Source organism: Prunus dulcis, chromosome 8 (genome assembly GCF_902201215.1).
Source record: "Prunus dulcis chromosome 8, ALMONDv2, whole genome shotgun sequence".
Taxonomy (NCBI): domain Eukaryota; kingdom Viridiplantae; phylum Streptophyta; class Magnoliopsida; order Rosales; family Rosaceae; genus Prunus; species Prunus dulcis.
Window position 1 is genome coordinate 6,895,050 of NC_047657.1, and position 27,006 is coordinate 6,922,055.

At 36.7% G+C, this 27,006-nt stretch overlaps 3 protein-coding genes across 7 annotated transcripts; 1 reads left to right on the forward strand and 2 right to left on the reverse strand.

The window, feature by feature from the left end:
* Positions 1–9,666: 9,666 nt before the first annotated feature.
* On the reverse strand, positions 9,667–10,539 carry LOC117638360. The gene is made up of 3 exons (XM_034373491.1): positions 10,506–10,539; positions 10,270–10,351; positions 9,667–10,156 (listed from the first exon to the last, which is right to left on the reverse strand). Exons 1-3 carry the CDS (start codon positions 10,537–10,539, stop codon positions 9,667–9,669), a joined length of 606 nt encoding a protein of 201 aa, XP_034229382.1.
* On the reverse strand, positions 10,539–12,933 carry LOC117638361 (uncharacterized protein At2g29880-like). The gene is made up of 2 exons (XM_034373492.1): positions 12,928–12,933; positions 10,539–11,162 (listed from the first exon to the last, which is right to left on the reverse strand). Exons 1-2 carry the CDS (start codon positions 12,931–12,933, stop codon positions 10,539–10,541), a joined length of 630 nt encoding a protein of 209 aa, XP_034229383.1.
* Positions 12,531–26,690, forward strand: LOC117636624 (protein LNK1). Of its 5 annotated transcripts, none has more exons than XM_034371218.1 (9): positions 12,606–12,794; positions 14,203–14,315; positions 17,495–18,057; positions 18,187–18,535; positions 19,351–20,061; positions 22,191–22,339; positions 25,219–25,354; positions 25,444–25,566; positions 26,288–26,690. In XM_034371218.1, the coding sequence occupies exons 2-8, from the start codon at positions 14,292–14,294 to the stop codon at positions 25,540–25,542; spliced, it is 2,031 nt and encodes a 676-aa protein (XP_034227109.1). In that variant the 5' UTR covers positions 12,606–12,794; positions 14,203–14,291; the 3' UTR covers positions 25,543–25,566; positions 26,288–26,690. The 5 variants fall into 5 exon arrangements, with proteins under 5 accessions (XP_034227110.1, XP_034227109.1, XP_034227108.1 ...); XM_034371217.1 differs by lacking the exon at positions 26,288–26,690 and adding an exon at positions 25,870–26,281; XM_034371219.1 differs by lacking the exon at positions 26,288–26,690 and having other exon boundaries at positions 12,531–12,794; positions 19,372–20,061; positions 25,444–25,786.
* Positions 26,691–27,006: the final 316 nt, after the last annotated feature.

The window sequence follows — 27,006 nt, forward strand, 5'->3', positions numbered from 1 at the left end:
CACAATGGATTTCGTAACAGGTTTACCACGATCACCTAGAGGTAAAGATGCAGTATGGGTTATTGTAGATCGTTTAACCAAGTCTGCACATTTCATATCAGTCAAAACGATAGATTCCATAGTAACTCTTAGGAAATTATATATTCGAGAGATAGTGAGATTACATGGAATTCCTATTTCAATTGTTTCTGATTCAAAGTTTATTTCTCAGTTTTGGGGTACTTTGCAAAAAGCATTAGGAAGTCAATTGAATTTTAGTAGTGCATTTCATCCCCAAACTGATGGACAATCAGAAATGACTCTCTAGATCTTAGAAGATATGCTAAGAGCTTGTATTTTGGATTTTCATGGAACTTGGGAAGATCATCTCACTTTGGCAAAATTTGCTTATAACAACAGTTTCCAATCCAGCATCGAAATGGCACCATATGAAGCACTCTATGGTAGACCATGTAGATCACCTTTATGTTGGGCAGAAGTAAGTGAAACTTTGTTATTAGGACCTAATCTTGTACAAGAAACAACAGAGAATATCAAAACTATTAAACAACACTTGCTTACAGCTCAGTGTCGGCAAAAGAATTATGTTGATAGAAGAACAAGGCCATTGAAGTTTAATATTGGAGATCATGTATTCCTTAAAGTTTCACCTCGAAAAGGAGTTACAAGATTTGGAAAGTCTGGAAAATTAGCCCCACGATTTATTGGACCTTTTGAAGTACTACAACGGATTAGGGAAGTAGCTTACAAGTTAGCACTACCACCTCAACTTTCGAATGTTCATAATATGTTTCATGTCCCTATGCTTCAAAAATATGAACCAGATCCAACACCTGTTTTAGATTGGGGAGAACTAAACATAGATGAGCAATTATCTTTTGAGGAAATACCAATACAGATATTAGATCATAAAGAACAAGTGTTGCGTACAAAGACTATTCCACTAATCAAAATTCTTTGGTTATATGGGAATACAGAAGAGGCTACATGGGAATTAGAAGCTGAGATAAAAGAAAAATATCCAGAACTTTTCCTTCACTCGGGTACGTTTCAAAATTTCGAGGACGAAATTTATTTTATGGAAGGTAGATTGTGAAACCCTGTATTTAAAAAAAAGAAAACAAGAAAAAAAATATATATATATACATATTAATATTTAATCTTTGCATACTATATAATTAATAATATATATATATATACATATATATTTCATGGCAAGCCACATGATATGAGTTTGGCTATAAACTAGTATAGCCTACCTTATCAAATTTTATTGTATAGCTTTCACTATGTCAATTCATATCAGCCCTATTGACAGGACCCACCCCGAATTTCCTGAAACCCGAGATGAATCCTGTGGAAATTCTCGACATCACCCCGATGTCGGGCCCACTTCTAAAACTATATCCTTTTTCCCAAAAAGGAATAAGGGCATGAGACTTTCCACCGAAATTTCGGCAGAGTCTCCCCTGTAAATTGAACATTCCCCAAATTTCAACCTGCACAAAATTCACAATTTATATCCCAACAGGCAGCCCGCACAATATAACTTCATGCAATTCACATAAACGGCCTCCGACCTTCAAATAACTCGAAACAGAATCACCAGCAATGCTCTTGAATCAAATTAAAGCATTAAACAATGCATATAACAAACTCAAACTTATTTATGAATGCCTACTGTAATCAACATAGAATAACTTTTTAATCAAGCCTCGTTTCCATCCGAATTTCAAGACCAACTACAAATTTAGCAACCCACTCACTAAAACAACATAAGTAAAGTTTAGCCCGCGGCTGCATCTAGGCACTACCCTAGGCTGCCTACGTACCCTTACTAAGGGATCAAGCCACACGTCGTTGTTTTCACTAAATCCCGATTCCAAACACATACAATACCTTTATTCATCTCTCTGTTAATCACATAATCTCCCCATACGCCTGAACATCCAATGCCACATATGAGGTCTGTCAGCACGCCGGATAATCTACGCCACGTGTGACCTAACCATCACATAATCTCCCCCATACGCTGGAACATCCAAAGCCACGTATGGGATCTGTCAGCACGCCGGATAACCTAAGCCATGTGTGACCTAACCATCACATAATCTCCCTCATACGACGGAACATCCAAAGTTACGTATGAGGTCTGTCCTCACGCCGGAGAACCTATGCCACGTGGGACCTAACAATCACAAAATCTCCTCATACGCTGGAACATCCAACGCCACGTATGGGGTATGTCAACACGCCGGATAACCTACGCCATGTGTGACCTAACCATCACATAATCTCCCTTATACGCCGGAATATCCAAAGCCACGTATGAGGTTTGTCCTCACGCCGGATAACCAACGCCACATGGGACCTAACAATCATAAAATCTCCCCATACGCCGGAACATCCAACGCCACGTATGGGGTCTGTCAACACGCCGGATAACCTACGCCACGTGTGACCTAACCATCACATAATCTCCCTCATACGCCGGAACATCCAAAGCCATGTATGGGGTCTGTCCTCACGCCGGATAACCTACGCCATGTGGGACCTAACAATCACAAAATCTCCCCTTACGCCGGAACATCCAACGCCACATATGGGGTCTGTCAACATGTCGGATAACGTATGCCACGTGAGACCTAACAATCATAAAATCTCCTCATATGCCGGAACATCCAAAGCCACGTATGTGGTCTGTTAGCAAGCCGAAAAATTCTACGCCATGTGTGACCTAACAATCATAGGGTGGTACTTAGGATAGTGCGTATAGCACTTCAAACTGACATACTCTCAATTATCTAAACTAATAATAGAGGTATTCCCAATTTAGTGATACCAGTCTATAGTAGACTGTAACGTAATTTAATCAGGAAAATAATATTATTTTTAGACCAACGATCATGCACATAAACCAAAATTTCATAAAGATCATAGAATAATTTAAATATTATTCAACGTTTGTTTTCACACAAATTTCATAAAATACTATATTACACAATTAGAACATTAGACTTTATTTATAATCAAATAATATTTATTAATGATAAGTAACAACCTCTAAGGAAAATCCTAAATCGAATCAATTTCCAATTTAACCTCAAATAACAACTAAGATTCGATAAAAAGGTTATTCTAATACCTTATGAAGGGTAAAACTACCTCGGAAGACTCACGGTCAACCGAGAGTCAAACAACCCAAACTTTGTCAAACGGGTCCACGGGGCCCACGACCCCAAATTATGATCCGAAAGTTCCTATGGGTTCCACAAGTTTTAGGGTACATGTCCCGTAATTTTGGTCCGAATCAGACGGTCGGGTCGCTCACGATCGCACGATCGGACGGTTACTAGGAACCTAGCCCTAGGGTTGGCATTTTCGGAGTATCCGGGACTCCGTTTTACAATCTGTCAAATCCCATACAATCCTAAGAATGTCTAGATTAACATACTATAAATCTAAGACTATCCAACGGTTCAAACCTATCGAACCCGGATAACGCACAATATGCGATATCCGTTCAAGACTCAAACGGTATCCAAATTGAAATCCGAGCACACCTATGTGCTCAAGACAACAAGGGGATCACATCGGGACACAATGCCCTTTTTCTACACTGCCCATGCGCCGCCACACTCGACTGCAGCGCGTAGGTGTCCAAAGCGATTAGGCATCGCCGAAAATTCTCAAAATCAAGGCTGAAGGTTCCTACCGTAGGTATAACACCCTATTTGGAACCACTTTTGTTCTTGGACATACCCCAAAAACTGACCGGAAGTGGCCGGAATTGGGATCCCGAAATCGGCCAAAATCCAATTTGAAAATTAAGCTACCTACGCTAGGAATTGATCGAATCCTACCCAACAGGCAACTAGAGTATGAAGAATAGATAAAACCCCATACCTTGATCACCAAAAATGGTGGCCGGAGGAGAGAGATTGGAGCCGAAGAAAACTCGCGAAGTTCCGGTGGTTTTCTTCGTTTTTCCGGCGCCCGGAGTGGCTGTTGGCGACGGGGAAGGACCGGGATGTGACAGCGAGGCTTGGCCAGAGGAAACAGCTGCGTTTTTGCAGTCGGGGGAGGGGGATGACGACGCGGGGTGACAAAGAGAGAGAGAAAATCAGATTTATCAAACCCTTTTCGCCAAAATTACGGTTATGTCACTAAGGGTATTTTGATCGTATCTCTCTCGTTACAACTCCGATTCAAGCCCACCACATGTCCATGAACTCATCTCGCCGTGCTTTATGCAACAGTATAGTCGAAATACCTAAATTCTTTCCCAGTCAAAAGGTCAACTTTAAACCAAATAAAATATTCTATGGGCAAAATGGTATTTTCTCTGAATAAATTAGTATTTACTAATTTATTTAGGACCAGGTTGTTACACCTATGTAATATTTATTAAATATTTTTACACTTTACAAAAGCATTTAGAAAGCCCCTTATGCTTACTAAGCATTCTATTCAAAATTGATGTGTTGCAAGCATATAGTTCTCAAATCTTGTTAAAGCATGAGGTGGAATATTTAAGCAGGAGGTGTAGGCATTGTATGTATTCTTATTTGTAGCCTTAATTTGAGAGTGCTCATTAAGCACTCTACAAAGCCAACGCATAGGGCTATATTCGGTGTGGCAGACTACTTTCAAGCTACCCAAGTGCTCTAGAAATCTATAGACTAGTTGTGTGGCACAATTTTAGGGTAAGGTCCTATAAATAGCACTCCCTTATACTTCTTGTATCATACGTTCTTCACTTAAATTGCTTTAGTTTCCTAAAATTTGTAGAAAAAGAAAAAAAAGTGAGAACTAAAGTGTTGTGAGATTTTGGAGAAGTCTAAAGTGTTTGGACTTGCAACCGAGAGTTATACAATAGCTTTGGATTTGAGGTAGGGGTTTTTCTTATTAAATATTGTGAACACTACATTATGTTTGGTAATATTATTTGATTATTATCCTTGATATTGAGTGTTTACATATTGTCAATTATCATTATAATTTGATTAATGTTGACATGTTCATATGTTATCGGTGGTGGTTGGAATTCTTGGGTTGATAAAGAAATTATGAAAAAGAGGTTAATGGGAAGGATCTTTTGTGTAGTTGAGTTTGACCATTATAGGGACCAAGTTTAGACGAGCCCGTGTGCGCAGTAGATTAGAAAATCGGCGGTATAATTGTCGACTGGGTGATTTGGGCGTGGAGATCAATGGTTCAGTGATAAAATGCTTGGTATGGGACATGCAGATTTGCTTGCCCCTATTATATAGATTAACGGGTTGGGTAGAATTGAAGTTCATTCATGCATTGCATAAATTGTACATTATAAATCTCACTAATCACATAAGACCTAGGACTCCTACTGAGCATGTAGTGCTCACTCCTTATTAAATCTATTGCAAGTTTTGAATATGAAGTTTAGTTTGTTACGTGGAAACAAGAAGAACGAGTTGTGGATGGTTTTAGATGTTTTGTTGTAAAAAAAAGAGGTTAAAAGTCCGTTGCTTTCCCTTTATTTTGCTTGTAAAATTACAATGTAAATTACTTTGGTTTAAATAGAAGTTTATGTTCAGTTCTCATGTTTCTTGATATTTAAATTTTCGGTTAACTAGTGACTTCCCCTTGAACTTGTACCTAACTTTCGATTCGCCCCTTATCCTGTTTTTTTTAGAAAATATATGAACTTTTTTTTCGCCAATTTCCCCCCTACAGTCTAAATCCTCAATATTTCATCCAATTTTCAGTTAAATCATTTTAAAATTCTATTTTTTTGAAAAAAAAATTGAAGAAAATTAGGAAAATTGACAACAACAACAACAACAACAAAAAAAAAAGAAGAAAAAGAAGAAAAAGACACTAAACCAAACCTATCACCACTCCCCTCCCCTAGCAACCCTATTGCCAACCAACCTCTATATCTCCTTTAACAATCCCATCAACCCTAAACCCTAAAACCCCAGCCAAAACCCATTGCCATGGGAGGTCCATTCCAAGCCCCAGCTGAAACCCATCCCCAACCCTTGCCCCCAAGTCCCAGAACTATCCCATCCCCCAGCCTTGCCCCTCCAGGCCCCAGACCCATCCCATGCTCCAGCCGCTGGCCGGGGTTGAAGAATTAGAAACACTCCTCTAAGTATGCTTGACTTGTTGGTACAAAAATTGGTCGGTGGTTTGGAGATTTTTTGATTGCCGAAAATTTCTCATGCCACCACCGTCGGCGATGGGGAGTGGCGGCGCATCAGCCATACATCGACAAACCATTTTAATCCTAAAATTATCCCTTAGTTGTCCTGAGCATGGCGGTATGCTCAGATTAGCTAAATTTGATCGGTTGAGTATTTTACTAAAAATTTCCTATTCATTATTCTTGGGTTCGATAAGTCAGGCTGTCAAAACTCAATGAAATTCTTGGAATTTGTTGAAAGGGTTTAGTCAAACCGGTAACAAACTTTTCGAGAAGTGTGCACACACTTTATAATTCCAGGAATTGGGTTTTGATTAAGGGTTGAGACGAAACTTTTATTAATCAAAGTTTATATTCTTTCTTAGGCACTCAGACTTCACCTGCGCAATCGGAGGGACCTTCGAAAGGTCAAGCAAGCTTGGACTCACAGTGAGTGGACATTTACTTTATACAGTCCTGATCTCTTGGACTACAGGGGTCTAAGAGATTTGTGGTCACTCACCGTTGGATGTAAATTCAACGGTTCACTCACTCTTGCACTTCTTTTAAAAAAATTTTTTGAACCATTGGATCGGTAGGTGACCACAATCTCTTAGACTTCTGTGATCCAAGAGATCGGGACTGTTACTTTATAATACTTTTTCATATCAAGATGATTTTATGAATTTCTTTATGAATTAATTAATTACAGTGTTTACTTTCCAAGCATTTGGTTTCAGCTAAGAAAAGGTTATTATTATTAATGTTATGATTATTATTGTTGTATTATCATTATTAAGATTATTATCATTTTTGTTATTATTGATAAATGAGATTAGTTCGGTGAATTGAGAATGGTTTGGAAACTAAATTTGAGAACAGTTTTGAAAATATTTTTCAAAACCACCTAGATATCCTTTGGTTGCCTTCTGATTTTACGATGTCCTCGGACATCTCAGTTGTTGTCAGGAAATGGTTTGTCTTCAGACAATTTGGTTACTTTTGGATAAGTCTACGTGCGTATGACCATTCGCCACGAGTCTAGGGGACGCTCGAACCTTGTGCTGCGATGATTGCGTCTCAGGCTGACTTTGTGTCCCCTGAGTTCTGCAAGGATGTATCACACATGTGGCCACATGTGTGATACCTGGAATTGACGGTAAACTGTTAGAATTGACGGATTTTCCATGGATATATCTGGGTGGATAGTTTTACAGTTGAGAAATTCTTTTGTTTATTTTAAATCAGTGTTTTGTCCTTTGTTTAATATATTATGCTTATGTATGAATACCATTTTCTTGGACAAATATAGCATAGAATTAAATCTAGTTTGCTAATAATTTCAAATGGTGGGGTTATTATGTTCTCACTATGTTAACATTTAATTTTCTATCCACTCACACTTTCTTTGTTTTGCGCCCCCCAGGCAATAGATGAGTACCGAACAACCACTTGAGGGCTTTCCACCATCTACTACATTTCCTTTTTCTCTCTTATGTAGGGGCTTACTCTGTTGTAATTAAATTTCTGGTTGTAAGCTTAATTGAATAAGTTATGTTCTGATATAGTCCTGAAACCCTATAAGGCTTGAAGCCAACCGAATTAACTGTTTTGTGTGTGAACCTAACTTGTGCATGCTGAACATTTGGGAAAATCTTCTTTTGTGACTCTATTTACAGGTGAAAATTTGTTGGTTTGAGTCTTTTTTAGGAGAGACTCTGCAGGTTTTCCGGTAGCAGTCGAACTCTAAAAGAATCTTTGGATTTAGGTTAAGAATGGTATTTTAGACATTTGTGTTCGACATTGGCCAAGTGTTGGACACGCATAGGGTTCGACACAAATTCCAAAATGGAATTTGGGTCAGGTCCTGTCACTTGACACCATAGAAGGGAAGGAGATTCAAAGACAATTGAATGCTTGTCACCTCCAAAGATATTACCCATGAAGCTTCCTCTTACCAGCTGAGTTCCTGGTAGACGACTGAGCCCTATCCATTTATGAAAGAGAAAATCAGCTACTGGAAATTCTAGGTTATTTATCAAGTTATTTTCATTAAAGCGATGTAATCATATAAACATCAAAGCAAGTTCAATTTCTCATTCAACAACGTGGCAAAAGAAAAAAAAAAAAAAAAAAAAAAAAAGCAGACTGTCGCCCATAAGCAACGTCCTAAGGGAGACATAGGGCAACAACTATAAGCGTCCTAAGGGAAATGCAGTCCACAAAAAGTGTCCTTAAGGAGACGCATGACGCGCCGGGAGTTTCCTAAGGGAGACCTAGGTTCGTGTATAGATTTTAATTGAGTTTGTTAGACTTTTATTATTGATTTTAATGGAGTTTAGAGCACTAAAAAATTAAAAGATTTGTAAAAACAATAATGCAATTATTTAAGAAATAAAAAAATATTGGTGGTAGCGGCGGTGGCGGTGGCGGTGGCGGTGGCGGTGGCGGTGGCGGTGGCGATGGTGGTCGTGATGGTGAGGGTGGGGTCGGTGGTCATGGTGGTGGAGGTAGTGGCACTATGGGTGGGGTCGATGGTGATGACAATGACAGTGGTGTTGGTAGTGGGAGTGCCGATGGTGGTGGTGGTGGTGGTGGTGGGGTCGTGGGTGGTGGTGGTGGAGGTAACGGCGGCGGCGACAATAGCCGTGACAAGATGGTGGTAGTGAAGGTGGTGAAATCATATCTTGAGAATAAAAACAATATATCTATCAAAATCTCTGGGGAAGTAAAGATTTGTCATGGCCTAAAATTAGTCTAGAATCAAACGAAAGCCGCCACTTTTTGCATTTCCTTTAAAATCAATGAATTTTTGAATACACCCAAACTTTTATTCAGTCTTTTAAAGTCATGATTGAATACATCCAAATTGAATACACCTCGACTTTTTTAGACTTCTATAAAATCATGATTGAATCCACCTCGACCTTAAACTTCTTAAAAATCTTTTAGAATCTCATTGAATACACCATCCTAATGTGAACAATTTATAAGAAATCAGTACTGTTCCTAACCCAAATTTCACATGATTTAGTAAACAACTTAAGGGGGTGTATCCAATTCTAACTTTTAAAGACTTTTTTTGGGTGAATGACTTTTCTAGAGTTGACAAATTCTTAATGACTTTTACATATTTTATAAAGTTAAGTGACAAACTTTCATATACTTTTGTTATAGAGTTTTATAGACTTTTAAATACTTATTTTTATATTTATTTTACAAATAGCATTTATCTTTTATGTTGATTGAACTAGTCGGCATACATTGAACAAAAAATTAGGGAAAAAAACAATTGGATACAATTACATAAAAGCAAAGAATAGTTCTCCTTAACATTAGAAAATGATAAAAATGACAAAGTACATTTGAAAATGTACCATAAGGAAATAATTGGCGCTCAACTAGCCATGATTCAGTTTACAAAAAAGCTTAGCCATGATTCATTTCAATGACGGTGAATAAACCATAATACAAATTCCTTTTGAAAATTCCAATGGTCATTACCGTTGAGTTCCGTTATTATCTTGCATGGCATTTCTCCACATGTCAGAAGCTATACCAACTCTCCATTCATTAGCATTCTCTCGTTGTTGTTCTTGAGTTTCAAAAACTTGTTCCACATTATCTCCTTCATTCCCTGGTAATGATGAAGATGATGAAGACTCGTTCTCTAGTTCAATAGGAAATTCATCAGAACGACATTCCCTACAAAGAAAATTATGTAGTCCTGCACAAGCTAACACAAGCTCTACTTGAGTCCTATATGGGAATGGAGGTGCTGACTTGAAAATTGTGAATCTTGATTTAAATATCCCAAATATCCTCTCAATTACATTCCTCAAGGAAGCATGGCGAAGATTGAACAACTCAGTTGCGTTTTCGGGGTCACGACCTTGACCAGCAAAATCTTGGAGATGATATCGTACACCTCGAAATGGAGCTAAAAATTGACGTCGATTTGGAAATCCACAATCCACTAAGAAATATTTACCTAATCATAAAATATATATAAAATTTGTATGCAAAGCATGATATAATGAATGATAATAATAAAACGAAGAGATAAGAGTGTACCTTGTGGTACCTTGAGTCCATTCCTCCTTGATAAAGCATCATTTAACACTTTTGAATCATGAGCTGAACCTTCCCATCCACTGAGCACGTATATGAATTGAAAAGCACCAACTGCTCAAAGATATCATATTTGATGCATATGAAACAAACTTTAAAACTTTAAATATGTTCCTAATAGAAAATTTGACAAAATTCCACAAATATGAAGCCATAAACAAACTCCAAAAATTCAGACAAGTTGTGCTTAAGCATACTCCAAAATAACCAAAATCTATCGTCTTCCACATAACCTCATTCATTATGACAACTTATACATTATCCATTCTTTGCGCTCCTGAGGTGACATTTTCCACAACATATCTTTTTTTGCTTTAGTATTAAGCAACTCAACAACCTTGTAACGAACCTGACTATCTAAGTTTGGGATTTCCATGATAGCATCCCAGCAACCACTCTCTTTTTCCTTTTTTTCCATAAGGCTATGGATTCCCCGAAAATCTGTGGCAATTGAATCAATGCTAAGAGAAACTCTTTCTAGAACATCGGCTCGAGTGTTGGTCTCAAAAGAGCTAGTGTTCCCCTCATACTCAGTTCTATTCCTTTTTGTCTGACCATTGCTTTCCAAGGGAAGCTCCACATTCGTGCCTTGAGTGGGAACATATGAATTAGGTTGTTTGGGTGATAGATCTTGGAATGTTGCAGCTTCAACTTCATTTGGTATGAATGCATGATTATCATAGTCATAACTCAAGTCATCTATTCCCACACGTCTACTTTCTTCCACTCCTAATGTTCTCGCATCTGTATCATCTCCCAATGCAATTGAGTTTCTTCCAATGGCAGTTCCATTCCCAATTGCAATTCTCAGAAGTTCATAGTCAGCAAAAGTGTCTGTCTGAAAGTTGACATGGGCCGGGTGGGACTAACAAAGGGAAAAAAAAAATTACAATTAATGCATACACATACAAAGTTTGGAGATGTTTTGGTTCTATCTTCTCAGCTTCCCAATATTTTCAGCTTCCCAGTATCTTCCCAGTATCTCCCAGTAGCTTCACAATTAATGGAAACGTTTGGAGATGTTTTGGTTCTATCTTCTCAGCTTCCCAATATTTTCATAAAGTCTGGTGTAAATTAGCAAGACTTTTGGTAGGAAGAATTACCTTTAAAAGTATTGAAAAGTCATTTATTTAACAAAGTTTTTAAAAGTCATTAATATTTTGGATACCTCAAAACTTTTAAAGACTTTTTAAAACTCACAATTGAATACAACTAAACTTTTAAAGACTATTTAAAAGTCACAATTGAATACCTTCAGACTTTTAAACTCATTAAAAGTCATTAAAAGTTATAATTGGATACACCCCCTTAAGAATTCAGATTTTAACTCTCCCCAATTCAATTCCTTCTCAACCGAATTAATAACCACGCCATAAGTCTATTTATGAATAAATCTATTTATGAATAAAAGTTTCGGTCAAATTTTTTTTATAAAATTGATTTTTGGGGATGGTGGGAATGGAACCTAAGGGGGGTGTATCCAATTCATACTTATAAAGACTTTTTTTAAGTGAGTGACTTTCATAGAGATGACAAATTCTTAAATACTTTCATAGAGTTGATAAAAGTCACTAGTAAATTTGCAAGACTTTTGCTCTTAACAATTAGCCTTAAAAGTATAGAAAAGTCATTCATTTAATAAGCTTTTTAAAAGTCATTAACTTTTTGGATACCACCAAACTTTTAAATACTTTTTAAAAGTCCTAACTGAATACCACCAAACTTTTAAATACTTTTAAAAAGTCACAATTGAATACTACTAGACTTTTATATACTCTTTAAAAGTCTAAATTGAATACCTCCAGACTTTTAAACTCTATAAAAGTCATTAAAAGTTTGAATTGAATACACCCCCCTAAGACTCCGAATGCCTCTTAAACCACCTCTTAATCACGTGAGATAGAAATTCCAGTTTCAGTTCAAATCTATTCCAGCATAAAACCCATTTATTTATCATTTTCCTCAAGTTCATCAGTGAATTAAGTACTGACAAGAATTGGTGGCCAGTGCCTTTGTATGCAAAGCATACGTGACCCACTAAACCACGCGCTTCCTCCACCATCACAACCACACAACACTCGGTGGGACCCAGCCAAGAGTCGTTTTTCCAGAAACTTCTAAATTACGTGGACCAATCGAACCGCAGAAACTGATCGGATCTCATCGCCCAACTCTCATCCACGAATTCTGATGGCAACCCTCTCCGCGTTGTTGATCTCCTCGCCACGTGTCGCCCGCTGCGCGACTCAATTTTATTAATCCAAGAAATCAATAAAATAATATGAGTAAATAAATAAATAAATAAAAATTCAATTCTCTGATACCTTCTTTCTTTCTTGTTGTTCTGCTCGAGAGGACGCCTCTGCTCAGGAACCTCCCAGAAAAAAACAACTCCAAATTAGGGCTAACAAGCTCTTCTCTCTTCTTGTGATTTCATCTCCCATCTGTTTTGTTTTCCAGGAAAATTTAGATTTTCCTAGAAAAATCCCATTTCCAGGTGAGTGTGATAGTGTTTGTTGGAAACATCTACTGTTTGCTTTACTTTTTTCTTTTTTCAGCTACAACTTTCTATTTTTAATAGCAGTTTTGTTATGCATGTATGGTTTTCTTTTTTGGGTTATTGAAATTACCTCCATTTTGGTTGCTGAGAAAATGTTATAAGAGAAATGATGATTTTTAAATTTTTTAAAATTTAATTATTAAGAACTCAAAACGCAGAGGGAAAAGAATTCACCTGATTCTAACACTATTTCTACTTGTGGCTGAATGTTTTTGAAGTTTTCTGGGAGTAAAAATAGCAGCAGTTTCACCTCTGAAAATATGGTTCAGTTTTTTGAACTATATGTTGATGATGGACAGATCTGTAAATCTGTCCCTTACCGTACTTTTTTTTTTTCTACTGAAGTACAGAACTATATTTTTGGGGCTTGAAATGATTGAGAAAAGAATTTGTGTTCTCAGTTAAATAAGGTTTTTTTTTTTTTTTGGGTGTGGAAAATAAGGGTTTACTTAGGCCTAAGGTTCAAAGGCAAAAAGTGGACTGAGGTTTAATTTTCTTGGATCATATTTAATAAATACAACAAGGTTAAAGTTAAATCTTTACTATTATACTGATAACCTTAAAACTACATCAACATTTATGACCTGACCAATATTTTCCCAAAATTTTATGCGCCCATAATAAGTTATGAACCATGCACTATGTTTTGATTAATTTTAAAATTTTTTGTGCCGTTTTCTTATTAGAAAAATTATCCGTTGCAAGATGGAGATGAGAAGAATTATAAAAACTGGGCCTCATGTTCTTCATCATTTGAGACTAAGTTTAGTTTGTTCCTCATTCAATCCAAAGTCACAAATAAACTTGGAGCCTGAGATTTCTTAAGAAATTCAAGTTTGAGTATTATTTTTACTTTCCCTTCTGGTTGTGTTCTTTCAAAGTTCTGTTGGTATGCGGAGTTTTCCAAGCAAGGTTGATCACAAACATATTTATATTGCTATGAAATTTCTGGTTTTTTGGTGGATGATTATGTTCCATGAATCTCAAGTAATTTAACATATACGTTTACTTAAAAATTTAACTGGGTTTGTTTTCCTTTTTTCTTGGTGCTAGCTCAGAAATTTGTAACTAAATTTGATGATTTGCTTTGCTGAAAACTGTAGAAAGTGAAGGGTTGCATAGCTCATAAGGATTATCATGATTGTTACTAACTTACTTACCATTGTATCACTGATTTGAGTTGAGTGTTTCACATGTTTCTCTTTCCTCTATTTGTATTTTTTTTTTTTTGGTTTCCTTCCTTTTTTTTTTTTTATTTTTATTTTTTTTCTGTTATTATGAGTGGTAATACTCCTGCAAGTTTGATGCTTTTATAATATGTTTCCATGTTCTTTTGCTGGTGTAGAAGGGCACAAACATATCTTTTTCCACAAACATGACATCAGATAAAAGAGTTAATTGCGTCTTCAGTGGAGGGTAGAAGTTCGTGCCGGAATGTCAGACTTATGCTTGTATGAGGTAGTAAATTTTTTAATTTTTAATTTTTTATTGACAGTATGTGGTTGGTTGATGTGAACTTCTGCATAATACTTTTTGATTGTTTCAACTTGAGACTCAATTTGACGTTATGCTAATTTCTTTTGCAATTGTGTGCTTATTATTTGATACATATTGGGACTCTGAGGGTGCCAGCTGGTTCAGTTGGTAAAGCACATAAGGGGCCAGGGACTGAATCCTGCCTTCAGAGTATTTTGGATTTTCCTTCTTTATGGTAGGGTGGGATTAAGGGTTACCTAAAACAAAAAATATTGGGATACAGATACGCACTAGTTGAGTTGTTATAAGATGACAATCCACATATTCTCATTGTTAAATTTCTGTAATAGGGTTTCTACTGGCTGTTTTGTCATATTTTAAACCTTATATGTAGTCGGATATGTTGGAGGGTAAAACTACAACTAGTTTCTTAGAATACTTGGGTTTCTAATTTTTTTCAGTAGCACAATGTAGTTTGCTAAATTAAGTGTTTTTGTTTTCTCTTGTAGTTAAAGTTTGTAGTTTGTTTTTATTCTTCTAGGATTATAGTTAATGCATCTTATTCTCTCCCTTTTCCCTTAACAAGGGCTTTTTGAAATTAGGCTTACTTTATATATGTGTATATATATTTTATGGGATTAGGCTTACTTTATGTTTGTTGACTCTCAATTGTTACTTTATTTCATCCCAAAATCATTTTCACTTTTAACATGGTGCTGATGGAGTTAGTTAGTAAGTTGACCCCTTTCTTTTTTGGCCTTTTGTTTCGTTTTATATTACATGCATTTCACAGTTTAATTACAAGAGCATAAGACATCAAAAGTTGCTGCTTCTGTTTAACTTAATTTTTTTTTCTTTCAAACTTTTGTGACTTAGGCAATTTCTTGTGGAATATTCAAGGGATATATATATCGTGCTTTAGTAGTATCATATTGCTTTAGGGATACTTTTCCTGTGTTTTGTACTTACCAAGATGTGATTCGACGAGTGTTCTTATATCCTTTTTTTTTTTTGGTTGGGTCAGAAGTGTTCTTATATCCAATACCTGAAAAACATTGCATCAAGAAAATATTCTAAAGAAGCAAACGTGTGCCATAGAGGAAAGGTCTACTCATCTAGTGGGGAATCTGTTTCTACTGTCTTTGGGGATTTAAGCCTGTTTGCATTACTTTTAGATTGGAAGGCCTTAATATGTTAGGATTACTTGTTTTAACGTCAAGGATGGATCGGACTTTGTTCGGAAGTGTCTTTGTTCTGTATGGAGTGGTGGAGTTTCTGTATCCAGTTTGTATTGTTTGAGTTGATACTAGTAACAGTATTTATTTTTATTTTTATTATTTTTGAACAGTACATGTAGATTGTATTGTTTGTGTTGTGGAAGAGCAGAAACATTATATGTCTGGTAGGACCACTCGACTACTTATGTGTCAAAAGTTAGATACACTTCATTTTTTGGTCAAGTTTAATTGCATATGTATTTTTTATGAGCTACTTTGTGAATTTCCATTACATCACAGTGCCTCTCATATGCGTCTTGTTATATCTTCATGAGATTAATTCATTTTTTCTTAAGCGTTATGAACCTAGGCTATGAAATGCAAGCACTATCTTCATTCTGGTTTAGGCTGTTTAGGGAGTCCAATTGAGCTGGGTTATTCCAGAATCTTTGTGTGACTTTATTCTCTTCCATCTCCCATCTATCTATTTTCTCTAGTTATTTAGGATGGGCCTCAAGAGAATGATTCGGAGATTTGATATCATCGGGATGTAATTCATCCCATTGAATTTACAGGCAAAATATTTATTATCTCTATGGGATTAACTCCCGCATTAACCTAAAGGGGGTATGGACCCCTTCCATAGTCCTGAACCGATCTTACTTGGGATCGCAAATCCCAAGTTTGTCTATGAAGAGCTGATCATCCCCAAGTCCTTGGCCACTTGTTGAAATGACCTCTTTCGTTGATATAGCTTTCTTCTTTTCAAAAATAAAATAAACCTTGTGTTTCTTTCATTTTTCTCCTTAACCTTTATTTCAGGTGGGGGTGATAAATTTTTTGTGTTCCCTTTTGAACTTGCACTCCTTAGATATTCAAAATTACGTTAAGTAGTGGAATTTTCATTTTTGTTGTCTAAATTTTTCAGTTAATAAACTTAGAACATAAATGTCAAGGTGTTTACTAACGAGGGGTTAGTGGAATTGGTCAGGCCCTTGGTTTGCTCCATGTGGTCTGAGGTTCAAAACCCTCAAAGGTACCTACCTAGCTATTTGCCAGTGTTTTGTGCCTCTCAAAGATTGTAGGGCAGGTGGGAGTCCAGTTTTGAATCTGATCAGCAAAGTGGATTAGTTTTCTGCGTATTAAAAAAAAAAGAAGAAAAAAAAAGGTGAAGATGTTTTAAGGTGTCTTATTTTGATATTCATTCAATTGGTTATCTTCCGTAACAGAGACATGTAGCCATTGATAAATGGGGTTGATAAAAAAGGTTAGCCCATTTACCATTTAGCTCCCGTGATTGAACAATTCCATTAGGACAATGCATACCAACTTCATTTTCCCAACAAACAGGGAATGTTTCCATTGGGTGCTATAACATGGTGAGTTTTCCAATGCAATGATATAGTGTGCATATCAAGGGCCACATAGGTTGGGAAACAAAAGTTGGGAGAAAAAGTTGGGCTATTAACCATTTTCCATTCCATTATGTGACAGACAAAAAACAGTTAGCCACAATCCTTTTTTATTTTTTATTTTTAAAAGCTGGGTAATGCTTTGGGTCTTGGTGGCTTACTTCTCACATATAAGTAGTTATTGAATCATAAACTGGAAAAAAACCTTTTCCTGTGAACAGCTTTAATTTTCCATTCAGAACATTTAATTTTCTAAAGTGTTTTAAAAGGTTTTGTTTCATTTTCCAAGCATCTTATTTTGCTGTTGCTATGTTTTGTTACGCCACATCTGAAATCTGTTAAATGGAGTTTGATTCCTGATAGTATGTACATATTTTCCCTGTGAATTATTTTGGCTCTGACTTAAATTTTTGCCTGAAAGTTATAATGATTAAGTTTTTGGTTTGCCTTTCTGTTCTATATATTGATGGATGTTTTTCATTTTTTCTAGATTATTTTGTCTTACATCTAAATTAATGACATTGTGTTACAGCTTGAAGATAACGCTTGGTATGAGTTTGGTGAGAGTGACGACCATATAGTACCTCATCCTGGCATTGAGCATGATGATCAGTTTCCAGTAGAGGGTGATAGTCGTAAGAAACCAAGGCGTGATCTAATTGGCATCCCAAGTAATGCAAATTGTGCAACTATTTCTGAACTTCAAAGAAAGGAGAAAACTCTGACTAAGAAGAGTACCATGCTGGAAAAGGTTTCATTGTCCAACACACCCGATGGTGCGTATGCTTCTTCATGTAATGGTGACTCAATCAAAGAAGTGACAAGCATAGCATCTGATGATACAGGGATGTCCAACCATTGTTTAAAAAGTGGTAATCCAGATTCAAGCGGTAGTGATGCCAAAGACGATATCATGGGCGACGGATGTACTGTAGTTGATAATAACTTATATGATTACCCTCTAAATCACATATCCGAAACAGATAATGACCTCAGCTTCTTGGATAATGATCGTGAAGACAGAGACAGCAGTGATCTTTTATATTATGGTTGGCCGGATATAGGAAATTTTGAGGATGTTGACAGGATGTTTAGGTAGGCTCTATGGCCTCTTCTCTTACAGTAGTTTTTTTATTATCTTTTCCTTTTGTGTGTTACATACAATACATACATTTTTCAGATAGTGATTGTAACTTGTAATATGGGTCTCTGGTTCTGTCGCAGAAGTTGTGATTCAACATTTGGGCTAGGAAGTCTCAATAATGAAGATGAGTTGTGCTGGTTTTTATCTTCAAATTCTGCTGAAGGATCTGAAGATGCGTTGAAGTCTGGCGTCAAGTTTTCATGTTCAGAGGCAACTGCAAAAAGTCTATCGGAAAACGGTGAAGCTTCCAAGCTGGAAAATGTGGATCCTTTAACCAATGGTCTGAATAAAAAAGGGACTTCCATGGGTGACAACATTAGTTCCCCAGGTATGGATGCTGGTGTACGGGATACTCTTGGCCACTTATCAGTTGTGAAAGGCTCAGATGCAAAATCTGAAATAGGGGACGACTTGACGCTAAAAGAACAGGTTTGTATGGTCTCTGCATGAAAGGCTACTATATTTGGATTTTATACTGTATTTTCCTGGTGAATGTCTGAAGGATCCTGGATAACATTTTCACAGTCTGAAGGATCCTGGATAACATTTTCACAGTCTGAAGGATCCTGGATAACATTTTCACACTTATGTCATTGGTGGTATTGAGTTCGAAAGTGGTGGAGCTACATTTTTAATTTTGGGTCCACTGGGAGTTGATGAGATTGGCTACGATTGGGAATTATTTGGAATGTCATGCTAGATTTACATAGGAGAATTAATAAATAAAATATAAAAATAAATTGGGGTTGGCTTCAGCCCCCTCCAGCCACAAGCTGATTCTCTCCTCAATGATGTAGCATAGCAAATTAATTATTAAAAAAGGAAAAAGATTCTGAAATGGAATCTTGCAGGTCAATGTGTATCCAATATCTATGACTACATAGTTTTATAGTTGTGAACATAGTATATGAAGTTCTCTAATGGGCATAGAACCTGCACTTAGCTTCACAGAAATCTTAAATAACTGCAATCCTCCTTTGTTTTTTTGCCTCCAATGATGCTTTTTTCGATCTTTGGACAACCATCAGTGTGGTTCATCTTAGGGCACGGAATTGTTAGAAGTTTTTGGTTTGTGTTTGAAAGGTGTTTGCAATTCTTCGCAAACCTCTAAATGCTTTATCCATGTTAACATCAAAAAGTTTTCAGTTACATATTTATTACCACAGTGCACCAAAGTGACATTACATGCAGTAGCAAACTGTTCTCAGAAAAATAGTATGAACAGATTCTATATTTGCTGACAGATTAATTTTGATAAAATGCAGCCAAAGCACCACAAACAACCAGAAGGGGAAAGAATAGACCGATATGTAGAAAATGGTGGTTCATTTCCTCATTACAGTGACCTGAACCAATTTCAGAATGCAAACCATCCCTATGCAGACTCATCCTGTCAAGTTTATTCTACTCCTGCCATTCATCAGCATAAACAAAAAACGGTAACTGAATCTGTGAGATACATGCCGACAAATATTCCATATATGCACTTGGACTATAGTCATCCATCAGATCAAACTTCAGTCTGCCCAACTGTATCTGGCACCCAATCTGACAATAATGTCCAACCATCTCCTTCTCTGAAGGAGACTTCCTATGCATCAAATCAAGTACTGTCCATGGAGAGTTCTTGTGGTCCATTCAATGCTCCTTCTGTAGTAAAGAAAGAAAAGCAACTGTTGTCTGGGGATTTTGAACCCCCATTTTCTAAATGTTTTAACATTTTGGCTATAGAAAATCCAGAGACATATTGTGATCCGGTTTCAGTTCAAAAGAAAGTGCAGCAATCTGCAAATGAGACTGAAGGCCATAGTGATGTTGAAGGAGGAGCCAGTATAGGAATGCAAGCAGAATTTGATTCTTCAGATCTACAGGAGAGCTCTTGCTTGAGCTCTGTGCTGGATGAGATATCACTAGAAGCAACTAGTTTTCGCCAGCTTCAACAAGTAACAGAGCAGGTATAGTAATTTACAGAACTTTACAATGCACATAATTTAAATTCATGCTTGCACACGCACTTCCTGATAGTGCCTCATCCAGTGCACAATGTTGTGCAATTGTTTAAGAACAGGAAAGACAAACGAACTCAAGAAACCAAAGCAAATAAGTAAGATAAAGAACACCAAGAATTAACGTGGTTCAGCTATGCACCTATGTCCACAAGGCAGCAACAATAAATCTCCACTATATCAATAATGGCTACAAGAAAACATCTTTATGAAGCCTCTAGGTTCAAGGCCTGATGAACGACTAGAAAGAACAAGAAGAAGAAAACAAGGAAACACTCTTACCTATTTTCTTCTCTCTCACACATTTTGCCCTTCAATATTCTCTCTCTCTCTCTCTCTAACTCCTTGAGTGGTATTATGAATATTTTTTTTCTCTTGCTCCCTGATTCTTGTAAACGAGCACAGCTGCTCTCCTTGTATAGCCATGATAGTGGGGTTCATCAATTGGGACAGCAATTCATCACCAAGTATATGAAACCTTCTTCAATTGGGAAAGCAACTATAATTGGGAATAGGATTTGTATCCTCCAAGACTATTAGTTCTAGTAAGGTTAGGAAACTCATCATTCACTGGAAAACCTAACACACAATACAAATATGAGGTGGATATCATGAATTTCTATATTTGAGAGTGATGATATCAAGGAAACTTATGGATTGGAAGGGAAAAGAAGTATGAAGAAGAATCCCTAATTTAAGATGCTCTTCTTTGGAATGAGGTTGCCCTGCTGTCCCAGAACTTGGGAAAGGAAGAGTTTTTGTTGAATATAAAATAACTGTTGGCCGACATCCTAATAGCTTAAGCTTTTGGGAGCAATGGTAAATGAACAAAAATTTATAGGTTCTAAGCGTCTTCAATGGATAACAAAGAAAGCATTCCTTTTCAATCACTTACTCAGCCTCAAACATTTGGCATAAAGCTTGATATCAATTTATTATCTTTCCAAAGTATATGACCTTAAAGAAAAAGTGACCTTAAAGTTATAAAAAGTAATCAGTGGAAGATATGAAGATAAAAGTAGAAGCCATTGTTTAGTGAATGCTCAGAATAAAGTACTAATCCCAAATTCCTCTTAGTTCTCTATCTCAACTTTCTTTTTATTTTAATAAAATATCCTCCATTGAGAGAGGTGTGAAATTTTGGGGCAGTAGGAGGTATGGTGGAGAGATTGTCTTTGGCAGAGCTTACTCGTGCTACCACAGAGAAATGCCAAATCTAGAAACTCTTTCATTCTATCCCTTAACAAACTGTTTTGCTTAAAAAACTTTACTTCACTACAGTAGGTGGTAATAGGACACAAAAATGTCTAGGATGAACAACTATTTGGCCAAGATTTTGGCTTAGTAAGAATTGTTCCAAGGCAATAATCCTGTATGGTCTGTATGGTATGCTGCAATTGTGGTGTAAGTATGGGCTGCATGGGAATGGATAGAATGCGAAAGTTGTCTAGAGGCACTAGTTTGTGCCGGGGACAAACATGTCGAAAGGGATTCTTTCTTTCACTTCATGTTGTCTTTTTTTGAGTTTTATGGAGAAAGAGTGAGGTTTTGTGAAAATGGGCAACAGCCTTTTGCCACAATATATTTTGTTACTTTGTTATTGTGTTATGTGAGATTGGTACTCCGAAAATTAGTACTTTGTGTCTGCTGGCAACGTAAATATTTACTTTAAATTGAAGTGCATGGTAACTTGGAGAAGCATACATATTACGATTTACGAGAACCTTGGGTTGATTTGTGGAGAAGTCAAAATCTCTTCTAGTTAGAACCAAAAAAAAAAAAAAAAAAAAAAAAACCTCTTCTAGTGTGTTTTACTCTTTCTGATATTTATTTTAATTTTATATTTTTTTTATTAGAGTTGTGCAAATGCATCGGTCTGGAAAAAAGTCGTGATATTATTAGTACTTTAGTGAAACTTCTATATGATTAATTGATTTAGTAGTAATGTCAACACAAAAATAGACTTCTATGTTAAGATTTTACAGATGTAAAGTCATTGTGCATTTAAAACTTTACTGATAGAAAAGTTTCTTTTGTGGTTAAGCTTTCTTATATTTACTGAACCTTGTTCATTTCAGTTGGATATCAGGACAAAACTGTGCATAAGGGATAGTCTGTACCGCTTGGCAAAGAGTGCAGAACAGAGGCATAATTGTGCAAATAAGAAAAGTGGCAATATAGACAGTAGAGAAGCAAATGTAGTATTGTTGCCCCAAGAAACAGACAAGTATGTCGCTATTTCTCACTGTTCTGTTATTTTCTTGTTCTGATTCTTATTTTCCTTGACTGGTTTACTACCTGTGCATAAAGAACATTATAGAATATAATACTGCTACCTAAGTATGTTGATGAAATATGTGAAACACTAGGTACATTGACATTGCTTGAATCTTTTATGACTCTACTCATACCGTATTGCCATCTTCACAAGACATTCCAGTTAGTTTACTAGTTGTGCATTCCCGCACAGTGCACTGTTTTTGACCGCTGTTTTTACTTACTGTATGTGTGCTTATTTATTCATACATCTAAAGGTTTTAGAATATTTACACTCATGGAAGAGTTTATGTAAAAAATTGAACATCTCTACTAGTTCAGATACCCACGGTAAATTAACCCAAATCCAGTCAGTAAGTGGTTTAAGGTCATTATTGGGGATCACTACATTTCGGTCCACTTTCAGTCCACTCTCTCTAACTGGCACGATCGTCCTCCCTTCTCATCTCTGTCTTTCTTGCACGAGTGATGAGGACATCTTTGTCAAACCCATTAGGGTTTACAAACGAAAGAGATGGAAGAGGGAATTATTAATTAGTTTCCTAATTTATTTGTTAGTTCCTAGGTTCTCTAAATTTTCCAGATTTCATTAGGATTTCTAAGTTTCCTATTTTATTGGGATTAGGATTTCTTTCCTAGAATAAGTTTAATTTTGCTTTCACTCTAGGGTTAGATTATTATAAATACCCAGTCTATGTAATTCATTATAGAGTTGAGATTTGAGATATTAAGAAAAGTTTACTTTCCAGAGATTGGAGACTCCTTGGTGTGAAGCCAAGGCATCTTTTTACCACCTATTTTCTGTTTTTTCATTGTTTTCGCTTCCGCTAAATTACCCAAATACTCAACTCACCCATATCCTACATCAATGAGCTTCCATCCTCGCCTTCGCACTTGCGGCTTTCCCTCATTGTCGATGATGGTACAAGAGAGGTGCTAATGAGAGCAACTTCAGCGATGACATCAATTACCATTCTAAAGAATAGTCCATCAATTCATTTATATTGATAAAACCGTCCATACAAGATAAAAGAATACAAGTAGTCAACAAAATCCATCTATATAAGCAGAGTGTATAAATCAATACACCAATGCCTTGTCATCCTTGCTAGTGACCTATGTACTGCCATCGAACCATTGCTTTCAGGAATGCTTTAAAGTGATACACCTGCAAAAGGAATTCAAATGGCGTGTGTTATTTTAATTTTTGGTTTCCTGTTGTCATCATTCAATCTTCAGGTGGTTGTCTTTTATCCGGTATCAATTGTCAACAATGTGTGACAAGGGGAAGGAGAGAGGCTTGTGTGAGTGAGAAGGGAGATATTGCGGACTGGGTGGGGTTGGAATGAAATGTAATTATCTTTAAACGACTTTTGACCTGATTGGGTTTAACATAACCTGTGCAAATCTTGGCTCTCGAAGGAGAATCCGCTCTGATGAGAACGTCATGCCAAATCATTTAGGGGGATGGCTACTCTCTAAACATGATCATTTGGCAGTATAAGCATACACTAATGCAGATTGGGCTGGCTGTACAATAGACTGAAACATTTTTAGGAGAGGAGCAATAAAAGACAATTTGGTGTTCATAGATCTAGTATTGAAGCAGTGATAGCTCGTGTTATATGTGAGTTATTGTGGTTGAGTTTGTTGAAAGAACTATGAGTTGTTTCTGAAGGCCCCATGAAGTTTTATTGCAATAATAAAGCAGGTATTACTGTTGCTCATAATCCAGTGGGGCATAACTGAACTAAACATGCTGAATAGACAGATATCATGGAAAAGTTTACTGGTCTTATTTGCACTCCATAAGTGAGAACAGAGGATCAACTTGCTAGTAGCCTAACTAAAGGAATTTCAAGAGTAGAATCCGAGACATTTATGCATCAGCTTGAGGAGGAGTTTTGACATATGACATCTGGAATCCTGGATTGTAATTAGCCGACTTGTACTCGCAGGCGTGTATAATGTAATTAAGTTTGCTTGTATGCAAACCAAGTACGGTTTAAAAACTCTGCAGAAGAATAATACGCGGCCAACTATTAATTTTTTATTTTTCTCTTGGCAAGATCAGTAGCTCATCCAACAAAATGTGTAGTTGGTTTGCAGGACCACCCCTCATGCAGTTTTCTGGACAATTTGGAGGGAGATGAATAGGGTGTAATTCTTAGGACAAAGAGCTGTTTGTTGTGTAGCTCAACAGCTATGTTTCTAGGCGTCTTTTGGAAGTTAAATGCTAGGAATATATTAACATAGATGAATTCCGAGAGTTTGTGGGATAACTTTTTTGATAGGAGAGTTTGTAGAATTACTACTTTTTTAGGTGTATGGTCTGTATATCTGCATTTTTTGTTGGCTGTAGCTTTTGCCATTTATTAATACAATTTGATTTAGTTGATAAAAAAAATAAGGCAGAAAAACTATGCAAAACAAGTTTTGGATGGATTATATCACTAGGACTAGCAACATTTTAGGAGGTAAAGAAAAGCATGTGTCACATCTGCTTGATGTGGGATTGACTATGATCAACCTTCTGGAACCGGAAAAATTAATTGTGCGCTTAATTCTGTTTTTGGTTTAGAGTTTTAAGATCCTATGAGTAACTCAATTTGATCCATAAACGTCTAGGTTGGGGCAGGCCAGTCAGGTTCTCAGGTAAAGTGCCCTCCTGAGGGCATTCTATTGTGTTTGGGTATGCTCTTACATGGCTGAAATGTATTCTGAAAATACATGAGAGCTCTCCCTCTCTCTCACGACATGGAACTAACAAAATAACCTAGTTAGATTATATATATATTTTCTTCTGATTTAAATAATCATCTTGTTCAGGTGCATTGCGTTTATGGATGTGGAAACTGATACAAACCCTATAGATCGGTCCATTGCGCACTTATTGTTTCACAGGCCCAAAGACCCATCTGCAAGACCTGCTAATGATCCCTTATCTCTCAGGTCTAGTGCCTTGGTAAGCCTTTTATACCTCTAAGAAGATTTTATATTATGAAAAGTTGCTGTCTTGTATTTACACTCATTCTGTGGGTTTCCAATTGACAGATTCATGGGTCTGTGAATAGTACGCCTGGAATGCCTGAAAAACAGGTTTTCCCTGAGGGAACTGCTGCCAGTGATCGGGAAAAAGACGGCGACGAGTGACAACAAATAATAATATACAGTGAGGTAAGCATCCACAGAGATGTAGTAGTGAAGTATGTATATCTTTTTGAATTTGATGCATGTCATCGTGTTATGGATGACATCTAATGATGCCCAAAATGGAAGCCAGTTCTTTCCATGTTTTGGTTTTCAGTGAATTTGTATTTGATCTTCTTTGTGTATACCTGTAACGCCCATCTCAATACAAGTTGTTTATCAGCTCTCTGTCACTGATTCTTAGTCATATAACTGTTCCAATCATTTATTGGCATGGAGCATCTACTTGCTATCCATTTGATTGACAGTACTCTGTGCTGCACTTATCAGCACGGACTAGCATCGGACGTACGTACTGATGATGTTTCAGCAATCGTTCTGTGTATGAGTTGGTGTTTCAGCAATCGTTCTGTGTATGAGTTGTGCTAAGGTCTGTCGCCAATGCTCCCATGTGATTCTGGACCGCTGATGCATGTGGGGCTCACACAATGCATAAGCAGTTAGAATTTGCCTGCACTCGAGTCTGATTGATATGGCATTCTTCTTCCATGTATATTTGAGCAAAACTTAAGCTAGAAGAGGTGCCACATGGACTAGTGTTGTGCAAGCCTCAAAGAAACATTAATTGCCATAGCCAGCTTGAAAGCAAACTTAAAGCTTCAATTGTTTCTTGAGCCCCCCTTTGGGCATAGTTGAGGTGGTCCACCTTGCCTTTAATTAGTCTTCTTGACTTCGGTGATGTTTGTAGGGAGAAGTGGTGCAGGTGAGCTATTCTTCTGTATCAACTTTGGCTAGCCTTGAGAACCTCTGTTCAACATCCACATTAATAGTAGGCTTCGAGCTAGTTGGAGTTGCGGGGAATTTTCGGCAGCTAATAGAGGCTCTGTAAGTCGATGAGGAGCCATTTTGGCTGTTATTTCGCATTCCAAAACTCTGGATTTCTGCATCAGCCTTGGTTCAGTCCAAATGGTCAGAATTCTTTTTTTATTTTTTATTTTTCTAATTTATTAAAAGATATTCAAGCTTTCCTCTTTGGCCGTGGTTCATATGGGACGTTGAGACCGAAGTAGGCAATTCTAGAGGTTCTTGAGCTGCAATGACTGAGATATGATAATATAAAATTTCCAGCAGAGAAGTCATGGAATTCTTTATTCACGGTTTTTTTTATAGAAGTCAAGTTCCTTAGGGGTTTTTAGCGCAAATAGTGGCACACTCGCAAGTTAGAACAATATGCAGGTCTGGTTTTAGAGAAATTATAGAATGGTACGGTATCATGATATCATCTGGTGATACTTCCATTCAAAATGCGCCATGTGTATTATTTTTTAAAGAAAAATTAACTATTTATACAGCTGGATTTAAAAATCAAAATTTATAATTTAAAAACATAAATTTCAAATAAATAAATAAACAATAATAATAGAAATCTCCAACAACCACTTCCCTGAGCTCTCCGACAAAGCGTCC

What these genes read in the sequence shown, in the direction of transcription:
- LOC117638360 (XM_034373491.1), bottom strand. Translation starts at nt 10,539, where the DNA reads ATGAATGAGGTTATGTGGAAGACGATAGATTTTG. An exon ending in GTGGAAGACGATAGATTTTG is followed by an intron (nt 10,352 to 10,505) that starts GTTATTTTGGAG and finishes ATCTTTGAGCAG; the next exon opens with TTGGTGCTTTTCAATTCATA. An exon ending in GTGTTAAATGATGCTTTATC is followed by an intron (nt 10,157 to 10,269) that starts AAGGAGGAATGG and finishes TTTATGATTAGG; the next exon opens with TAAATATTTCTTAGTGGATT.
- LOC117636624 (XM_034371218.1), top strand. Translation starts at nt 14,292, where the DNA reads ATGTCAGACTTATGCTTGTATGAG. An exon ending in GATGTTGACAGGATGTTTAG is followed by an intron (nt 18,058 to 18,186) that starts GTAGGCTCTATG and finishes GTTCTGTCGCAG; the next exon opens with AAGTTGTGATTCAACATTTG. An exon ending in TTCAACAAGTAACAGAGCAG is followed by an intron (nt 20,062 to 22,190) that starts GTATAGTAATTT and finishes TGTTCATTTCAG; the next exon opens with TTGGATATCAGGACAAAACT.